At 35.9% G+C, this 14,629-nt stretch overlaps 1 protein-coding gene across 3 annotated transcripts in view; it reads right to left on the minus strand.

The window, feature by feature from the left end:
• The window catches only part of UBE2K (ubiquitin conjugating enzyme E2 K), a 79,090-nt gene that overhangs the window by 35,471 nt on the left and 28,990 nt on the right, over window positions 1-14,629 (minus strand). The window contains exons 2-3 of one of the 3 annotated variants that reach the window (XM_033421680.2): window positions 4,342-4,398; window positions 2,320-2,413 (exon numbers count right to left, since the gene is read on the minus strand). The exons of 1 other annotated variant lie outside the window; for it this stretch is intronic. In XM_033421680.2, the coding sequence (XP_033277571.1) occupies window positions 2,320-2,413; window positions 4,342-4,398 (151 nt within the window). The remainder of the gene's footprint in view (window positions 1-2,319; window positions 2,414-4,341; window positions 4,399-14,629) is intronic. One more of the 3 variants, XM_004266248.4, reaches the window with a different exon arrangement.

The following is a 14,629-nucleotide window of genomic DNA, read 5'->3' on the forward strand; positions in this document are numbered from 1 at the left end:
GAGCTTTATGATAACTACATTATTATTATCATAACAGTTTTCACTATAAAACATTTACTTCTTGAAGAACAGCTTTTACTACTACACATTTATAATCTTTAAAGGGGGAAGGGATGAATTTTTCAAAAAATACCAAGAATGATTCCATAAATTTAAAACAACTCTTAGGTACAAAGCCTCAAGAACTAAATTGTTCCTCTGCCACTGAGCCGTTAAGGCAAAAGAAGAAAACATGTACAATACGGTCATTTTAACTCAATCTGATTACTTTTAACACTACATAAAATAGCTACCTGATTTCTTAATGATGTTATTAACAATTTAACATTCCACATGTAAACTTTTGCCCTGGCTATTGAGATAAAACAACAACAACAAAAACCTTCAAAAAAAAATCCCTCAAAATTTAGCAAGAGTCCTGAGATAAATATTAGCAAAATATTTTACCCCTGTTCGTATTTCAAAAAAAGTATCTAAGTTTATGCCCTCAAATGTGCTTTTCTTAAACAAAATGAACAACTTCAATAGTTTTATGATAAAAAGAATACAATTTAAGTTTATCTACTTCAAATATATACCCAAGAAGCATATTAAAACTAATCTTATCAAACATTAATGTCTCATTTAGTGGCAGCAGCAGACATAAGCACTTAAAAATGACCAAACTTGTTTCTAACTAATGAATGTGGTATAGTTATAATTTAATCATCCTACAAATAAGTATTGTCCAATTTTTTAAAAATTCATGTACCTTTATTAAGGGTTGCTAAGAAGGTAATAAACATTCTGCCTAGTTCAGGAGATCTCTTGTTTATAAATATCAATTTACTGGAAGAGCTCCATGGTGATAATGCTACTGCCCTAATATCTTTCAAAAATACATCTAAACAACCTAAAAAGTAATTCAAGAATATTTATAATGTATGCCTTCAAGAAGAAGCTTGTATATCATTACAAACAATATCTGCTATTAAGGACGAACTTGATTTTTATAAGATAACTAAAGATCTCTTCTCCATCTAACAACTGTCAAAAGGACTAAATGAACAGCATCCATGAAAGCATCCAGATGAGGCCTGGCATACAGGAGGCACTCATAAAACAATATACAAAATTAAATAAGTCTAGAAATGGCTCATATGAACTATAAAACAGAAAATAAAATATTGTCATTTAAGATTTGGTAGAATGTGCTGAAGACATTCTAGGGTCTTTAAAACTTTGAATGAAAAGAGAAACACAGTCTAGAACGTTGAATTTTTCTGAAAAATTTTGGTAACTGTTCATTACAGAATTGTAGAACCACTACATTCAAAGGAGACATAACCACCACTTCCAATATTCAATCAATCCTGATTTATTCAAGAGCAGAAAGTGATTAGAAACACAGGCTTTGGAGTCAATGGCTATTAGGACTCAAATCCCAGCTGTGCTGCTTAGATGTCTTAGCCAAGTTACTTAACTTTCCTGAGCTTAAGTTTCTTTATCTATGAAACAGTGATAACCGTACTTACCTCTTAAGATTGGTTGTAAGGAGTGAATGAGAAAGTACACGTAAACCTCTAACAAGTAAGAACTCAATAAGTGCTACTACTACAAATTCCGTGACATGATTTCCATTAAACAAATATTTGAATGCTTATTATATGCAAGAATCTTGGTTATGCTATATAATCCAAATTTACAGTAACACTCACTACTGAAGATCTGCCTAATGAGGAAATAAAAAGCTATAAAGCTTCTTTCTGTATCTTACCACCCAATTCCATGGTCTAAAGTAGCTATAGACTTAGTTTGTAAACACAGAGTTCAGCAAAACTGTCTCCTTTCTATATGTCTTGAAACGATCACTCAAAGCTTTCCTGAATAAAGAAAATTAAATATTTGGAATACAGCCTGTATGAAGACATATGAGTAAATTACATGCTAAATGACAAACAGGGGAGAGAAGCTTTTCTTTAAAAATTAACATAAGTCAGAAATTTAAGGCAAGGTTTGTTTACAGATACCATATGAAGGGTAACTGAGAGTCCATATAAGTTAAAGTCTTAACATGCTATTTGTTTTATACTGTTAGATTCTAACATAATATAACCTGTAACTTGGCTCTTTGGAAAAAGAAAAAAATTAGCTAAAATTCAGTAAGAAAAATCAGTCTAGATAAGTATCTAAATTTATTATTTAAAAACTGCTGTATATATCCTTAAGCCAAATGAAGTTACCTTTCACGTAGTTTATAAATGCTTGAGATTATTCTGATTTAATGTTTCGGACAAGTTCTAATATGCACAATATTTTGATACAGAAAAAAGTACTTGCCTTCATATGGTGTGTCTGGAGGTCCTGCTATTTCTCCTCTTAATTCTGTAAAATTCTCATCTACAAGATCTACTTTAATTTGATTTTTGCTCGTCTTAAAAATAAACAGAAAATAAATGTTAGTTATATCAGCAAGAAAAAGGCCTATTTTTATTAAAGTATTACCTATAAAAAATTTTGAAACACGCTCTTTCATAAGCTTATCTGCTCTAGTAAAAATAATAGTCTGCTTTTCTAGAACGTAATTAGCCAATCTGAATATTTAAAACAAAAATACTAACAAATTTTAACTGCAATGTTTTTAATGACATAACACCACTTTGAACAACAGTACAATGTCTGGTTGACTTTACAGGAATGTTTTGAGAAAACTAGCAGACACCTTTATTTTATATTTGCTGAGTTCATGTGTGTTAGGTCCAAAGTGATAATTCTATTCATCTGTAGATGAACTCTGCAATTCGATACCCCCGGGCTACATGGGTTCTAGCCCCAACAGAAAATTCAAGATCATTAAAAACTATTTAGGCTATAAGCTCTCACTTAAATTTCTAGATGTTTAGGTTAACTGAAATACTACACCATCAACCAGGATGATGAAAGCTCTAAGTGTCTAATTAATATCGCTTTCCACAATAATTCCTAAAGCCTAAATGCCTCAACAGAATCTTCTAATGCCTTCCTCAAACTGTTTTTCTGCTTAGTTTACTTCAATGGCAATTACTTACTTCTCAAAACAGATTTTTATATTTATCTACAGCTAATTATTTTGTACTTTACACTTCTCAAAGTACTGTCATATCAATATTATCACTTCAATCTCTCAATAATCTTTAACAATCCCTTCTCATAGTAAACAGTGATCATGATTCAGGAAACCTTCCAGTGGGATTCACTTTAACGCTCCCAAGTACCTGCCTGCAAATGGGCTCTCCGCTTACATTATGTAACCTACCCCAGTATCTTACTGGTCTATTCACCAAACACAATGATCCTCCCCTTTTCTCAATTTTTTAAAACATAAATCCTTAATATACAAAGCTCTCCTTTCATTTTTTGGTTAGGATTTTTATATTTATCTACATCTACTTATTTTGTACTTTACACTTTATACCTAAGTGACACATGTACTCTTATGAAAGAAAGCCCGACAAGATTTCAAAAGTAAATTTTTGCTTTTGAACCCACCTTCTTAAACTTGCTTACTGGATGAAACAGTGTAGGAATTATTGTTTTAAGGTCCCTGACTTCCTCCCCTCACCCCCAGGAGAAGATACCATCATTTTCACTTTCTCTGTACTAAACAGTTTAGTACCGAACATTAAGTACAGAAAAAATACATAATTTAAAACTCAAATTTTAAAGATTTAATGACTCCTAATTTATCTTATCTTTTAATAAGAACATAGGATTAAAAAACTTACTTTATGCATTTTAACTAGTACTGGTTTATTTCATAACCTTTTTCTACATTTGGGATTAAAGTATTTCATATTTTTCTGAAGATAATTTTACCCCCAAATTAAATTTAATTATAAATATGCATAACGGGGAACTTCTTCCTGTGCCCTAAAAAAATCATTATCATCCTTGGTATTTTCAGAAGAGGATGAAATGTACAATTTTAGTAATGGTAAAATACTTTTTCCAGTAAGCACAGGAATTAATGTTAAAATGAAAATCATAGGCACCAGACGTTCGTTCACCAACCAATTTAAGAAACCAAAAGTGTAACTTACAGACATCTATTTTTCTCCCCTACGATTTCTAAGGGAAACAAGAGTAACCGAATCTTGCAAATCGTGAATGCTTTCAAAGTTCTCTATAAGGTTCCCACAATACCCCCTTCCCCAAAAGAAGTAAATAATCCTAAAATGGCAGGATACTAAAGGACACTTACTACACTGAAGTTTGGGGAAGGGTAAAAAGAAGTAACAAATTAGAAAAGCTGCCTTCTAGATTGTCCCCAACTGTTTGTTTAGTAAAATGCTAAGTAAACAAATATTAATAAACAAATATTACCTCTGTCCTCATTCCCCCAAAATTGTAATTCAGAGAAAAGTGAGTCTTTTTTTCACTCTAGGGAAAGAACACTATTCGTGTATGAAAAATTTACTAAACAACTCAAGAAAATACAATCACCATGATGAATCCCATTATAAAGTATTCTGTGTTCTAGGGTAGGGTTTTTATCCACAGATAACCAAAGATAAAAAGAAAATGGAAAGTTAAAGACAGATTTTTCACAGCTTAATTTTTCTATCACGCAACAATTATCATTTATTACATCCATACTTTAATTCAAACATCCAGTATTTCTACAATCCAAAACTCCAACCCCACTGCCCACACAAAATAACTTAAAATCCCACTTCTTAAGACTCAAGAACTGAAAGGGGAAAAAATGGAAAACAGCAAAATGACAGACAGTATTTTAAAAAACCATGGCCTTGGAAGTCAGACAGATGTGAGGTGATTCCCAGTTCCGCCACTTATTTGTGATGTTAATTCAGGTAAGTCACCATCTAACTCTCAATTTTATTATTGTAAAATGAGAATACACCTCAGAATTAAATGAAAATTTCCTGGATAGAAGTAGCATAGTTACCCTTCTCCTAACACTATTAATTACAAAAACCTTTGATTTCAAAGCCCTATTTTATAAAATTTATTTCACAGGTCTGTTTCCAAACTAAGAATGGAAACTGTAATTTCTAAAAATAAAATAATGTGTTTTCGATTTTAATGACTGCAACAACCAGGGAGGCTGAGGCTTTCGGATGAAACCTTGAATTGTTTTATCACTATACTATTTTTTCTAAGAACTGTTGGAAAGCTGCTTTACTATATTTTCTTCTCCCAACTTATCTGAACACACAGTGGGACCTCTGGTAGTCTTGATTTTTCTTACGTTTCCTTGTGGCTCCAATGCATTTCCAACACATAAAAGGAAAAGAGATGAACAAAAGCTACAGCTCCTAGTAAACAATTTTTTATTAAATATTTTATTAAGATATAACATGCATAAAGTACGCCAAACAGTACATAACACTGAAGTTAATTTGGAAGTGGTAGATAAACGAACATTACTGCTAATAAGCAACAGTGCAAAATTTAAAGCAATTCTAGTAGATTCTCAAGGCCAAGTCTCTTGATGAACTGACATAATCATCATCACAAAATTCTTTCAAATAATTCCTGGGATCTACTACATGCCAGAAAGCAATCTCAACTGTCAGTGAAACAACTAAGTGACAAAACTAAGTCCCTACCCACTTGGAGCTTACATTCTCCTGGGAAAAACTAAAAATTGATAGATTTTATTGAGAAAGCACTAAGTATAAGCTACTGTTGTTTAACCTGTTTAAAACGTACTACCTATGTGACCTTGAGCAAGTTAACTAACCACTCCATACCTCAGTTTCACCCTCAGTCAATTGGGAATTATAATAGTACCTACCACATACAGTTCATGGGGGAATTTAATGAATATAATATTAATGCCTACCAAATAGTAAATGCTGAATGTATAGTAGCCATTTAACACTTCAATGTGTTGACTTTTGATAATGATGTTGGAGCAGAAAACTTCTACATAAAGCAAATATTATACTTTAAAGGAATAATTTATCACTTTAGCCTCTCTTCTATTTATTCTGGAAAAAGTTTTCTAAAATATAATTTAAATCCAAATTTCACATAAGCAAATATAATTCTAAATGACTCCTAAAGTTATAGATAATTCTCATATGCTATTTAAAAAACTATTAATTTGTTTCCTAGTCAAATCACTACTACCAAAATTCAGGAACACTGCTCATTATTATCATGTAAATAAATGTGAAATTCAATTCTTCCTCATTTGTTGGAAATGAGGCTTGTTTAACACTTGCCATTACTTTCTCATAATTTAACATAAATGACTTATGTTTCCCCTACTATTCTAGGGCTCAAGAAGAAACATTTCCACCTCCTAAGCAGTTAAAAACCTGAAACTTGGGACATTCACATTTCCAATGCAGGGCTGACATGGAAACTAAGAGACTAGAAGAAAAATGGGAAACTGAGGCCATGGGGACACATTTGTGGTCCTTACTAAAAACCAAATTCTAGACCAGTGCTATCCAATAGAAATATAACATAAGCCACAAATGTACTTTATTTTTTTCCAGTTATTCATAAGTGATTGTATTTTTTTTAATTGAAATATAGTTGATTTACAATGTTGTGTTAGCTTCTGGTATACAGCAAAGTGATTCAGTTATACTTATATATGCTTTTTTTTTAAAATGGTAATTATATGACCATTTCTCTTTCTCTTTTCTTTTTTTTTTTAAATTTATTTATTTATTTTTGCTGTGTTGGGTCTTTGCTTCTGTGCGAGGGCTTTCTCTAGTTGTGGCAAGCGGGGGCCACTCTTCATCTCGGTGCGCGGGCCTCTCACTATCGCAGCCTCTCCTGTTGCGGAGCACAGGCTCCAGACGCGCAGGCTCAGTAGTTGTGGCTCACGGGCCTAGCTGCTCCGCGGCATGTGGGATCCTCCCAGACCAGGGCTCGAACCCGTGTCCCATGCATTAGCAGGCAGATTCTCATCCGCTGCACCACCAGGGAAGCCCATATATATGCTTTTTTAAAAAAATATTTATTTAGTTATTTGGCTGCGTCGGGTCTTAGTTGCAGCACTCCGGATCTTTAGTTCAGCATGTGTGATCTAGCTCCCTAACCAGGGATCAAACCCAGGGCCCCTGCATTGGGAGTGTACAGTCTTAGCCACTGGACCACCACAGAAGCCCCCATATATATTCTTTCTCATATTCTGTTCCATTATGATTTATTACAGGATATTTAATACAGTTTCCTGTGCTAAACAGTACGACGTTGTTATCTATTTTATACATAGCAGTTTGTATCTGCTAATCCCAAACTCCCAATTTATCCCTTCCACACCCCCTTCCCCTTTAGTAACCATAAGTTTGTTTTCTATGTAAGTCTGTTTCTATTTTGTAAATAAGTTCATTTGCATCTTTTTGGGGGGGGCGGGGGGCATGCAACTTGCGGGATCTTAGTTCCCCAACCAGGGCTTGAACCCGGGCCACCTCAGTGAAGGCACTGAGTCCTAACCACTGGACCTCCAGGGAATTCCCCATTTGTATCATTTCTTTAGGTTCCACATATAAGTGATATGATATTTGTCTTTCTCTGACGTACTTCACTTAGTATAATCTCTAGGTCCATCCATGTTGCTGCAAATGGAATTATTTCATTCTTTATATGGCGGACTAGTATTCCATCGTGTGTGTATATGTATATGTATATACACATCTTTTTTATCCATTCATCTGTTGATGAACATTAAGGTTGCTCCCATGTCTTGGCTATTGTAAATAGTGCTGCTATGAACACTGGGGTGCATGTATCTTTCTGTATTATAGTTTTATCTGGATATACGCCCAGGAGTGGGATTGCTGGATCGTATGGCAACTCTAGTTTTTTAAGGAACCTCCGTACTATTTTCCATAGTAGCTGCACCAATTTACAGTCCCACCAGTAACATAGGAGGGTTCCCTTTTCTCCACACCCTCTCCAGCATTTAAAATTTGTAGATTTTTTAATGATGGCCATTCTGACTGGTATGAAGTGATACTTCATTGTAGTTTTGATGTGCACTTCTCTAATAATTAATGACGTTGAGCATTGTTTCATGTGCCCGTTGGTCATCTGTATGTTTTCGTTAGAGAAATGTCTATTTAGGTTTCCTGTCCATTTTTTGATTGGGTTGTTTGGTTTTTTTGTTATTGAGCTGTATGAGCCGTTTGTATATTTTGGAAATTAAGCCCTTGTTGGTCATAACATTTGCAAATATCTTCTCCCAGTCCACAGGTTGTCTTTTCGTTTTGTTCATGGTTTCCTTTGCTATGCAAAAGCTTTTAAGTTTGGTTAGGTCCCATTTGTTTATTTTTGCTTTTAATTCTATTGCCTTGGGAGACTGACCTAGGAAAACACTGGTACAATTTATGCCAGAGAACGTTTTGCCTATGTTTTCTTCTAGGAGTTTTATGGTGTCATGTCTTATATTTTAAGTCTTTAAGCCATTTTGAGTTTATTTTTGTGTATGGTGTGAGGGAGTGTTTTACAAATGTATTTTTAAATTTTTCTAGTAATCACATTAAAAAGAGTAAAAGGAAACAGGAGAAATTAATTTTAATATTTACCTCCAATATATTAAAAATTATTTTAATATGTAATTAAAATTTCTGAGATACTTCACATTTTATAATACTAAGTCTTCAAGATTCAGTGTCTAACTTACAATTACAGCACCTGCAATTTGGAATGGCCACACTTCAAGTGTTCTAAAGCCACATGTGATAGGCAGATCCACAGAAACAGAAAGTAAAATATCGGTTTCTCAGGGAGGAGGGGAAAATAGGAAGGATCTGTTAATCAGGGATTCTTTTGGGGGTGACAAGAATGTTCTGGAATTATATACTTGTAATAACTGCACAACCTTGTGAATATACTAAAAACCACTGACTAATACACTTTTTAAAAGAGTAATTTTGGGGCTTCCCTGGTGGCACAGTGGTTGACCTTGTGAATATACTAAAAACCACTGACTAATACACTTTTTTTTTTTTTTTTTTTTTGGTACGCGGGCCTCTCACTGCTGCGGCCTCTCCTGTTGCGGAGCACAGACTCCGGACGCACAGGCTCAGCGGCCATGGCTCATGGACCCAGCCGCTCCGCGCATGTGGGATCTTCCTGGACTGGGGCACGAACCCGTGTCCCCTGCATCAGCAGGCAGACTCTCAACCACTGCACCACCAGGGAAGCCCTAATACACTTTTTAAAAGAGTAATTTTGGGGCTTCCCTGGTGGCACCTGACGATGCAGGGGACACGGGTTCGTGCCCCGGTCCGGGAGGATCCCACATGCCGTGGAGCGGCTGGGCCCGTGAGCCATGGCTGCTGAGCATGCGTGTCCGGAGCCTGTGCTCCGTAACAGGAGAGGCCACAACAGTGAGAGGCCCGCATACCGCAAAAAAAAAAAAAAAGAATAATTTTTTTTAAACTTGAAGGAAAAGAAAAAATCACACATAGCTAGTGGGTACAGTACTGGACAGTGTAGCTCCAAAGAACCAGGAAATAATAGCCTCTCCAATTACAGAAACAGTGTGCCATTAAAATTTTACTTTCTGGACTTTTGTCATCACACTTCACACAATCTAGAATACAGAATAATTACAGTTCTGAACCTACTAATTCCATGAATATTTATTAAGTACCCACCATTTGCAAGGCAAATAGGTACTGGTGGTAAAATCATCAACCAGAAATGTTCTCTAACCTACCTTATCCCCATAAATAGAGTTTTCATTCTAAGGTATTAAGCAACAAATTATATAATTTTTAAATGAAGGATAGGATATCATGAGTCATGATTAAGAAGAGGATTCCCTCAGGAAATCACCTTTAAACGATTTAACTTAGGCAATGACAGCATTTCAGGCAGAAAGTTCATCCTATGCAAAGTAGAGGCGAGGAAGGACTTGGCATGTTTAGAAATTGAAAAGCCACCAATGTGACTAGAATACACAGAATAAAAGAGCAGAAATGAGGGAGGGAAAGTAGGCAGGAGCCAGATTACGCAGGGTCATGAAGAACAATAAGAAAAAAAAGTTGTGACAAGACAAACAGATTTGGGTCTTTTAAAACATCCTGGCTGCAGTGGGAGGGAAATGCCTGGAGGGAGATTAAAGCAGATACAGAGAAGAAGGTTAGGAATCCAGTGAGAGTGATTAGAAAGTACACTGAGATGAAGAGAAGCAGATGAATTAAGACTGGCAGGAGATAAAATTTATAGAACTTAGTTATTATATACTAAAACTGTATGATCTTAAGGAGGGAACAAGGATCACTCTTACGGTTTTGATTTTCCACTGGGTGGATGGTAAAACAATAACTAAGATAAGGAAATGGGAAATTGAGGGGTCAGAGTTTGGGGAAGAGGGAAAATCAAAAATTCAGCTTTGGACATGTTGAAAAAAGATATTTACGAAAATCCAAAAGGCCAAGTAGACAGTTGAAAACTCAGGTCTAGAGTTCAGGAGTGAGCTTGGCTGAAGATATGGTGAACAAGAGGAAAATCCAGGATACTCTGTTATCACTGGCACCAAAGAAAGAAAAATGTTTCAAAGAGAAGAGCAGTTAGGGCTTCCCTGGTGGTGCAGTGGTTAAGAATCCGCCTGCCAGTGCAGGGGACACGGGATCGAGCCCTGATCCGGGAAGATCCCACCTGCCACAGAGCAACTAAGCCCGTGCACCACAACTACTGAGCCTGCACTCTAGAGCCCACAAGCCACAACTACTGAGCCCACACACCACAACTACTGAAGCCCGCACACCACAACTACTGAGCCCGCACACCACAACTACTGAAGCCTGCGCGCCTAGAGCCATTGCTCCACAACAAGAGAAGCCACCGCAATGAGAAGCCCGCGCATCGCAACGAAGAGCAGCCCCTGCTTGCCACAACTTGAGAAAGCCCGCACGCAGCAACGAAGACCCAACGCAGCCAAAAGTAAATAATTTAGAAAAAAAAAAAAGCAGAGTAGTTAATGTTGCTGAGAGATTAATAATAATAACTAATACACCATATAAGCTGTATCCTAACTGACTTATATGTAATAATTCATTTAACCCTCACAACTTTATGTGTTTACCAATAAGGAAACTAAGACACAAAGAGATCACACACAGCTAATAATCAGAAAAGCCTGGTTCTAAAGATGATGCAGGAGCCAAGGCATATACATTCTATTTCACCAACTCTTAAGATACCATCAATTATAGGATGCCCCAGTGTCTGCCCAGTAAGAAATACATACCACCATTTACACTATGACACAATATTTACCATTTAGAATTTTTATTTTACACTTAACTCAAAGAGACTTTACACTTTACATATATTACTATTAAGACTGCACAAAGAAAAAATAAGCAAAAATTATCTTCTTCACAGTGAAAGCCCTGAATGTGCACACACACAAACTTCCGAAAACACATACAAGAAATTGGCAATGGTGGATCTCTGAGGGTAGGAAAACGAAGAACTATGGATCTGAGGTAAATGGGAGACCATGGTGCTGTTTGAAAATTATTTTAAACACATACACATGTAACTTTCGCTCTGACTGAAACACTTTAAAAAGGCTGAGCAGCAGGGAGGTCTTTGCAAAGTGAAAAGATAAAAACACCCACTATTATTAACTGGATAGTCATGAATGGTGAGGAAATGGAGAGCATGATTAGAGAGAACTCCAAATGTTGGCTATAAAGGGGGAAGTGAGAAACAAAGCAGTAGTTTGGACGAAGAAAGAGGGCAGAAGGTGGGGTTTCTTTATAACATAGCCATTCAACAGTATGTTTAAATGCTCATGACACAGCTATGGTAGAGTTAGACGTTAAAAGTAAGGATGGCAGATAATGTAATGAAGAAGATGGAATGGGGTAGAATGGGTGAAATCCGAAATGAGAAGAATAAATGACTGTCCAAACTGAAAATCAACTACTCTTCTTAGATCCATCAGAGACTTGAAGTCACAGGGTCAACCACAGCCCCCATAACTGGAGAGACAAACGGGCAGAAAAAGACAAACCAGAACAAAAGCTCACAAGCATCTCTGCTTGAACCACTACCAGAGTATGAAAACCTAAATTGTAATTGACATTGCTGGAGGCACAGTGGGGATAAATTTGAGAGTGAAAAACTCCCAGGGGGCCCTACCACTTTTGTGAATTTTCACCTCCAGGATTCCTACAAGGTTTTCACAGTGAAGATCAGAGAAAAATCCCCTCATGCTTCTGGCAAGGGAAGGGAGAAAGTACCCATTTCTTTTATTTAGAAATAAGCCCAGAGTATTTGATTCTTCTTAACAAAGTCTGCCCGCAAGCGAAACTATTTCACCAGAGCATAACATCAATTGGGGTTTTAACAGATCTAACCAACCTGAGGGAGGGGCAATACCCTCCAGCCCCCTCTAGCCTGACACCTATAGCTACTGCAAATCGTAAACACAGCCTAAACCCTAGCTAGATAAACATAAAAGGTAACACTAAAGACCTACTTGTATAGTTCCTTTTCTAGTACATTATGTCTGGCTTTCAAGAAAAAAATTACAAGGCATACTAAAAGACAAAAAACACAGTTTAAAGAGGCAGAGTAAGCATCAGAACCAGACTAAGATATGGCAGAAATGTTGGAATTAGACTGGAAATTTAAAACTATGACTAATATGCTAAGTGCTGTAACAGAAAGAGTTGACAACATCCAAAACACATGGGTAATGTAAGCAGAGAGATGGACTCTCTAAGAAAGAATCAGAAGGAAATGCTAGAAATGAAAAAGATTGTAACAGAAAAAAAAAAAATGCTTTTGATGGACTCATTAGTACATAAATGTGGAGAAAGAATCAGTGAGCTAGAAGAAGTGTCAATAGAAACTTCCAAAACTGAAATGCAAAGGAAAAACACATGAAAAAGACAACAGAATATCCAAAAGGTGTAACATATGAGTAATGGGAATACCAGAAGGAGAAGAAAACAAGAAATATTTGAAGCAATAACTAAGAATTTCCCTAAATTAATGACAGATACCAAATCACAGATCCAGGAAGCTCAGAGTTCAAACCAAAATCTATACCTAAGCATACCATATTCAAACTGAAGAAAATCAGAACAAAGAAAACATCTTGAAAGAAGCCAGAGGAAAAAAAACACCTTGCCTATACAGGAGCAATGATAAGAGTTACATTAGACTTCTCTTCGGATTCATGGAAGCTAGAGGAGAATAGAGTGATACATTTAAAATGTTAAAAAAAAAAAGCCCCACCAACCTAGATTTCTATATCCAATGGAATTATCCCTCAGAAATCAACAATAAAGACTTTTCAGATAAACAAAAATTAAGGGAATCTATTGCCAGCAGACCTGCCTTGCAAGAAATGTTAAAAGAAATTCTTTAGAAAGAAGGATAATGATATCGATCAGACACTTTGAATGTATTTAAAGAAAGCAACAGCATTAGGAAAGGAATAAATGAAGATGAAATGAAATATGCACTACCCATGAAGTAATGTAGTATTATCTGGAAGAGCATTTTTTGGGGGGGGTTGTGCTACACAGCTTGCAAGATCTTAGTTCCCCAACCAGGGATCGAACCCAGGCCCCCCGTCAGTGGAAGTGCAGAGTCCTAACCACTGGACCACCAGGGAATTCCTAGAAGAGCACTTTTAAGTAAGTGTGTATGGTAATTCAAGGGTAAAGTTTTTTTTTTTTTTAAAAGCACAACTGCTACGCTAAGAGAAGAAAAAAACTAAAACTAGAATCATATAAAATGATCAATTAAAAACAAGATAAGGCAGAAAAGAGTGAAAGACAAAAAAAGAACAAGGGCAATAAACAGAAAACCATTTAAAAATATGGTAGGCATTAATCCAGCTATCAATTATGATCTTACATGTCAATGGTCTAAATAATTAAAATACACTGTTGAAGTAGATAAAAAACGGATTCAACTTCATGTTGTCTATAAAAAATCACTTTAAATACAACACCAAAAACACAGGCAACAAAAGTAAAAATAAAACAGACTACATCAAAATGAAAAACTTCTGTGTATCAAAGCATACAATCAACAGAGTGAAAAGGTAACCTATGGAATAGGAGAAAATATTTGCAAATCATATAAATGACAAGTGGTTAATATCCAAAATATATAGAGCTCTTAAACTCAACAACAAAAAACAAACAATCTAATTTAAAAATGGCAAAGTGGGACTTCCCTGGTGGTCCACTGGTTAAGAATCTGTCTTGCAATTCAGGGGACGCCAGTTCGATCCCTGGTCAAGGAACTAAGATCCCACATGCTGCAGGGCAACTAAGCCCACATGCCACAACTAAACAGCCTGCATGCCGCAACTACATAGCCTATGCACACTGGAGCCCACGTGCCACAACTAGAGAAAAGCTGCAACTAAGACCACAACGAAGAGCCCGTGCACCCCAACTAAGACCCGACGCAGCCAATAAATAAATAAATAATGAATGAATGAATATTTTAAAAAATAAATAATAGGGAAACCATTAAAAAAAATTTAATGGCAAAGGACTTGAATAGACATTTCTCCACAAGATATACAAATGGCCATCAAGTGCATAAAAAGATGCTCAATTCACTATGCAACTATTATTAGGAAAATGCAAATCGAAACCACAATGAGATACCACCTCGCATCCATTAAGATGGC

The sequence above is a fragment of the Orcinus orca genome, chromosome 4 (genome assembly GCF_937001465.1).
Source record: "Orcinus orca chromosome 4, mOrcOrc1.1, whole genome shotgun sequence".
In the NCBI taxonomy this organism is placed as follows: domain Eukaryota; kingdom Metazoa; phylum Chordata; class Mammalia; order Artiodactyla; family Delphinidae; genus Orcinus; species Orcinus orca.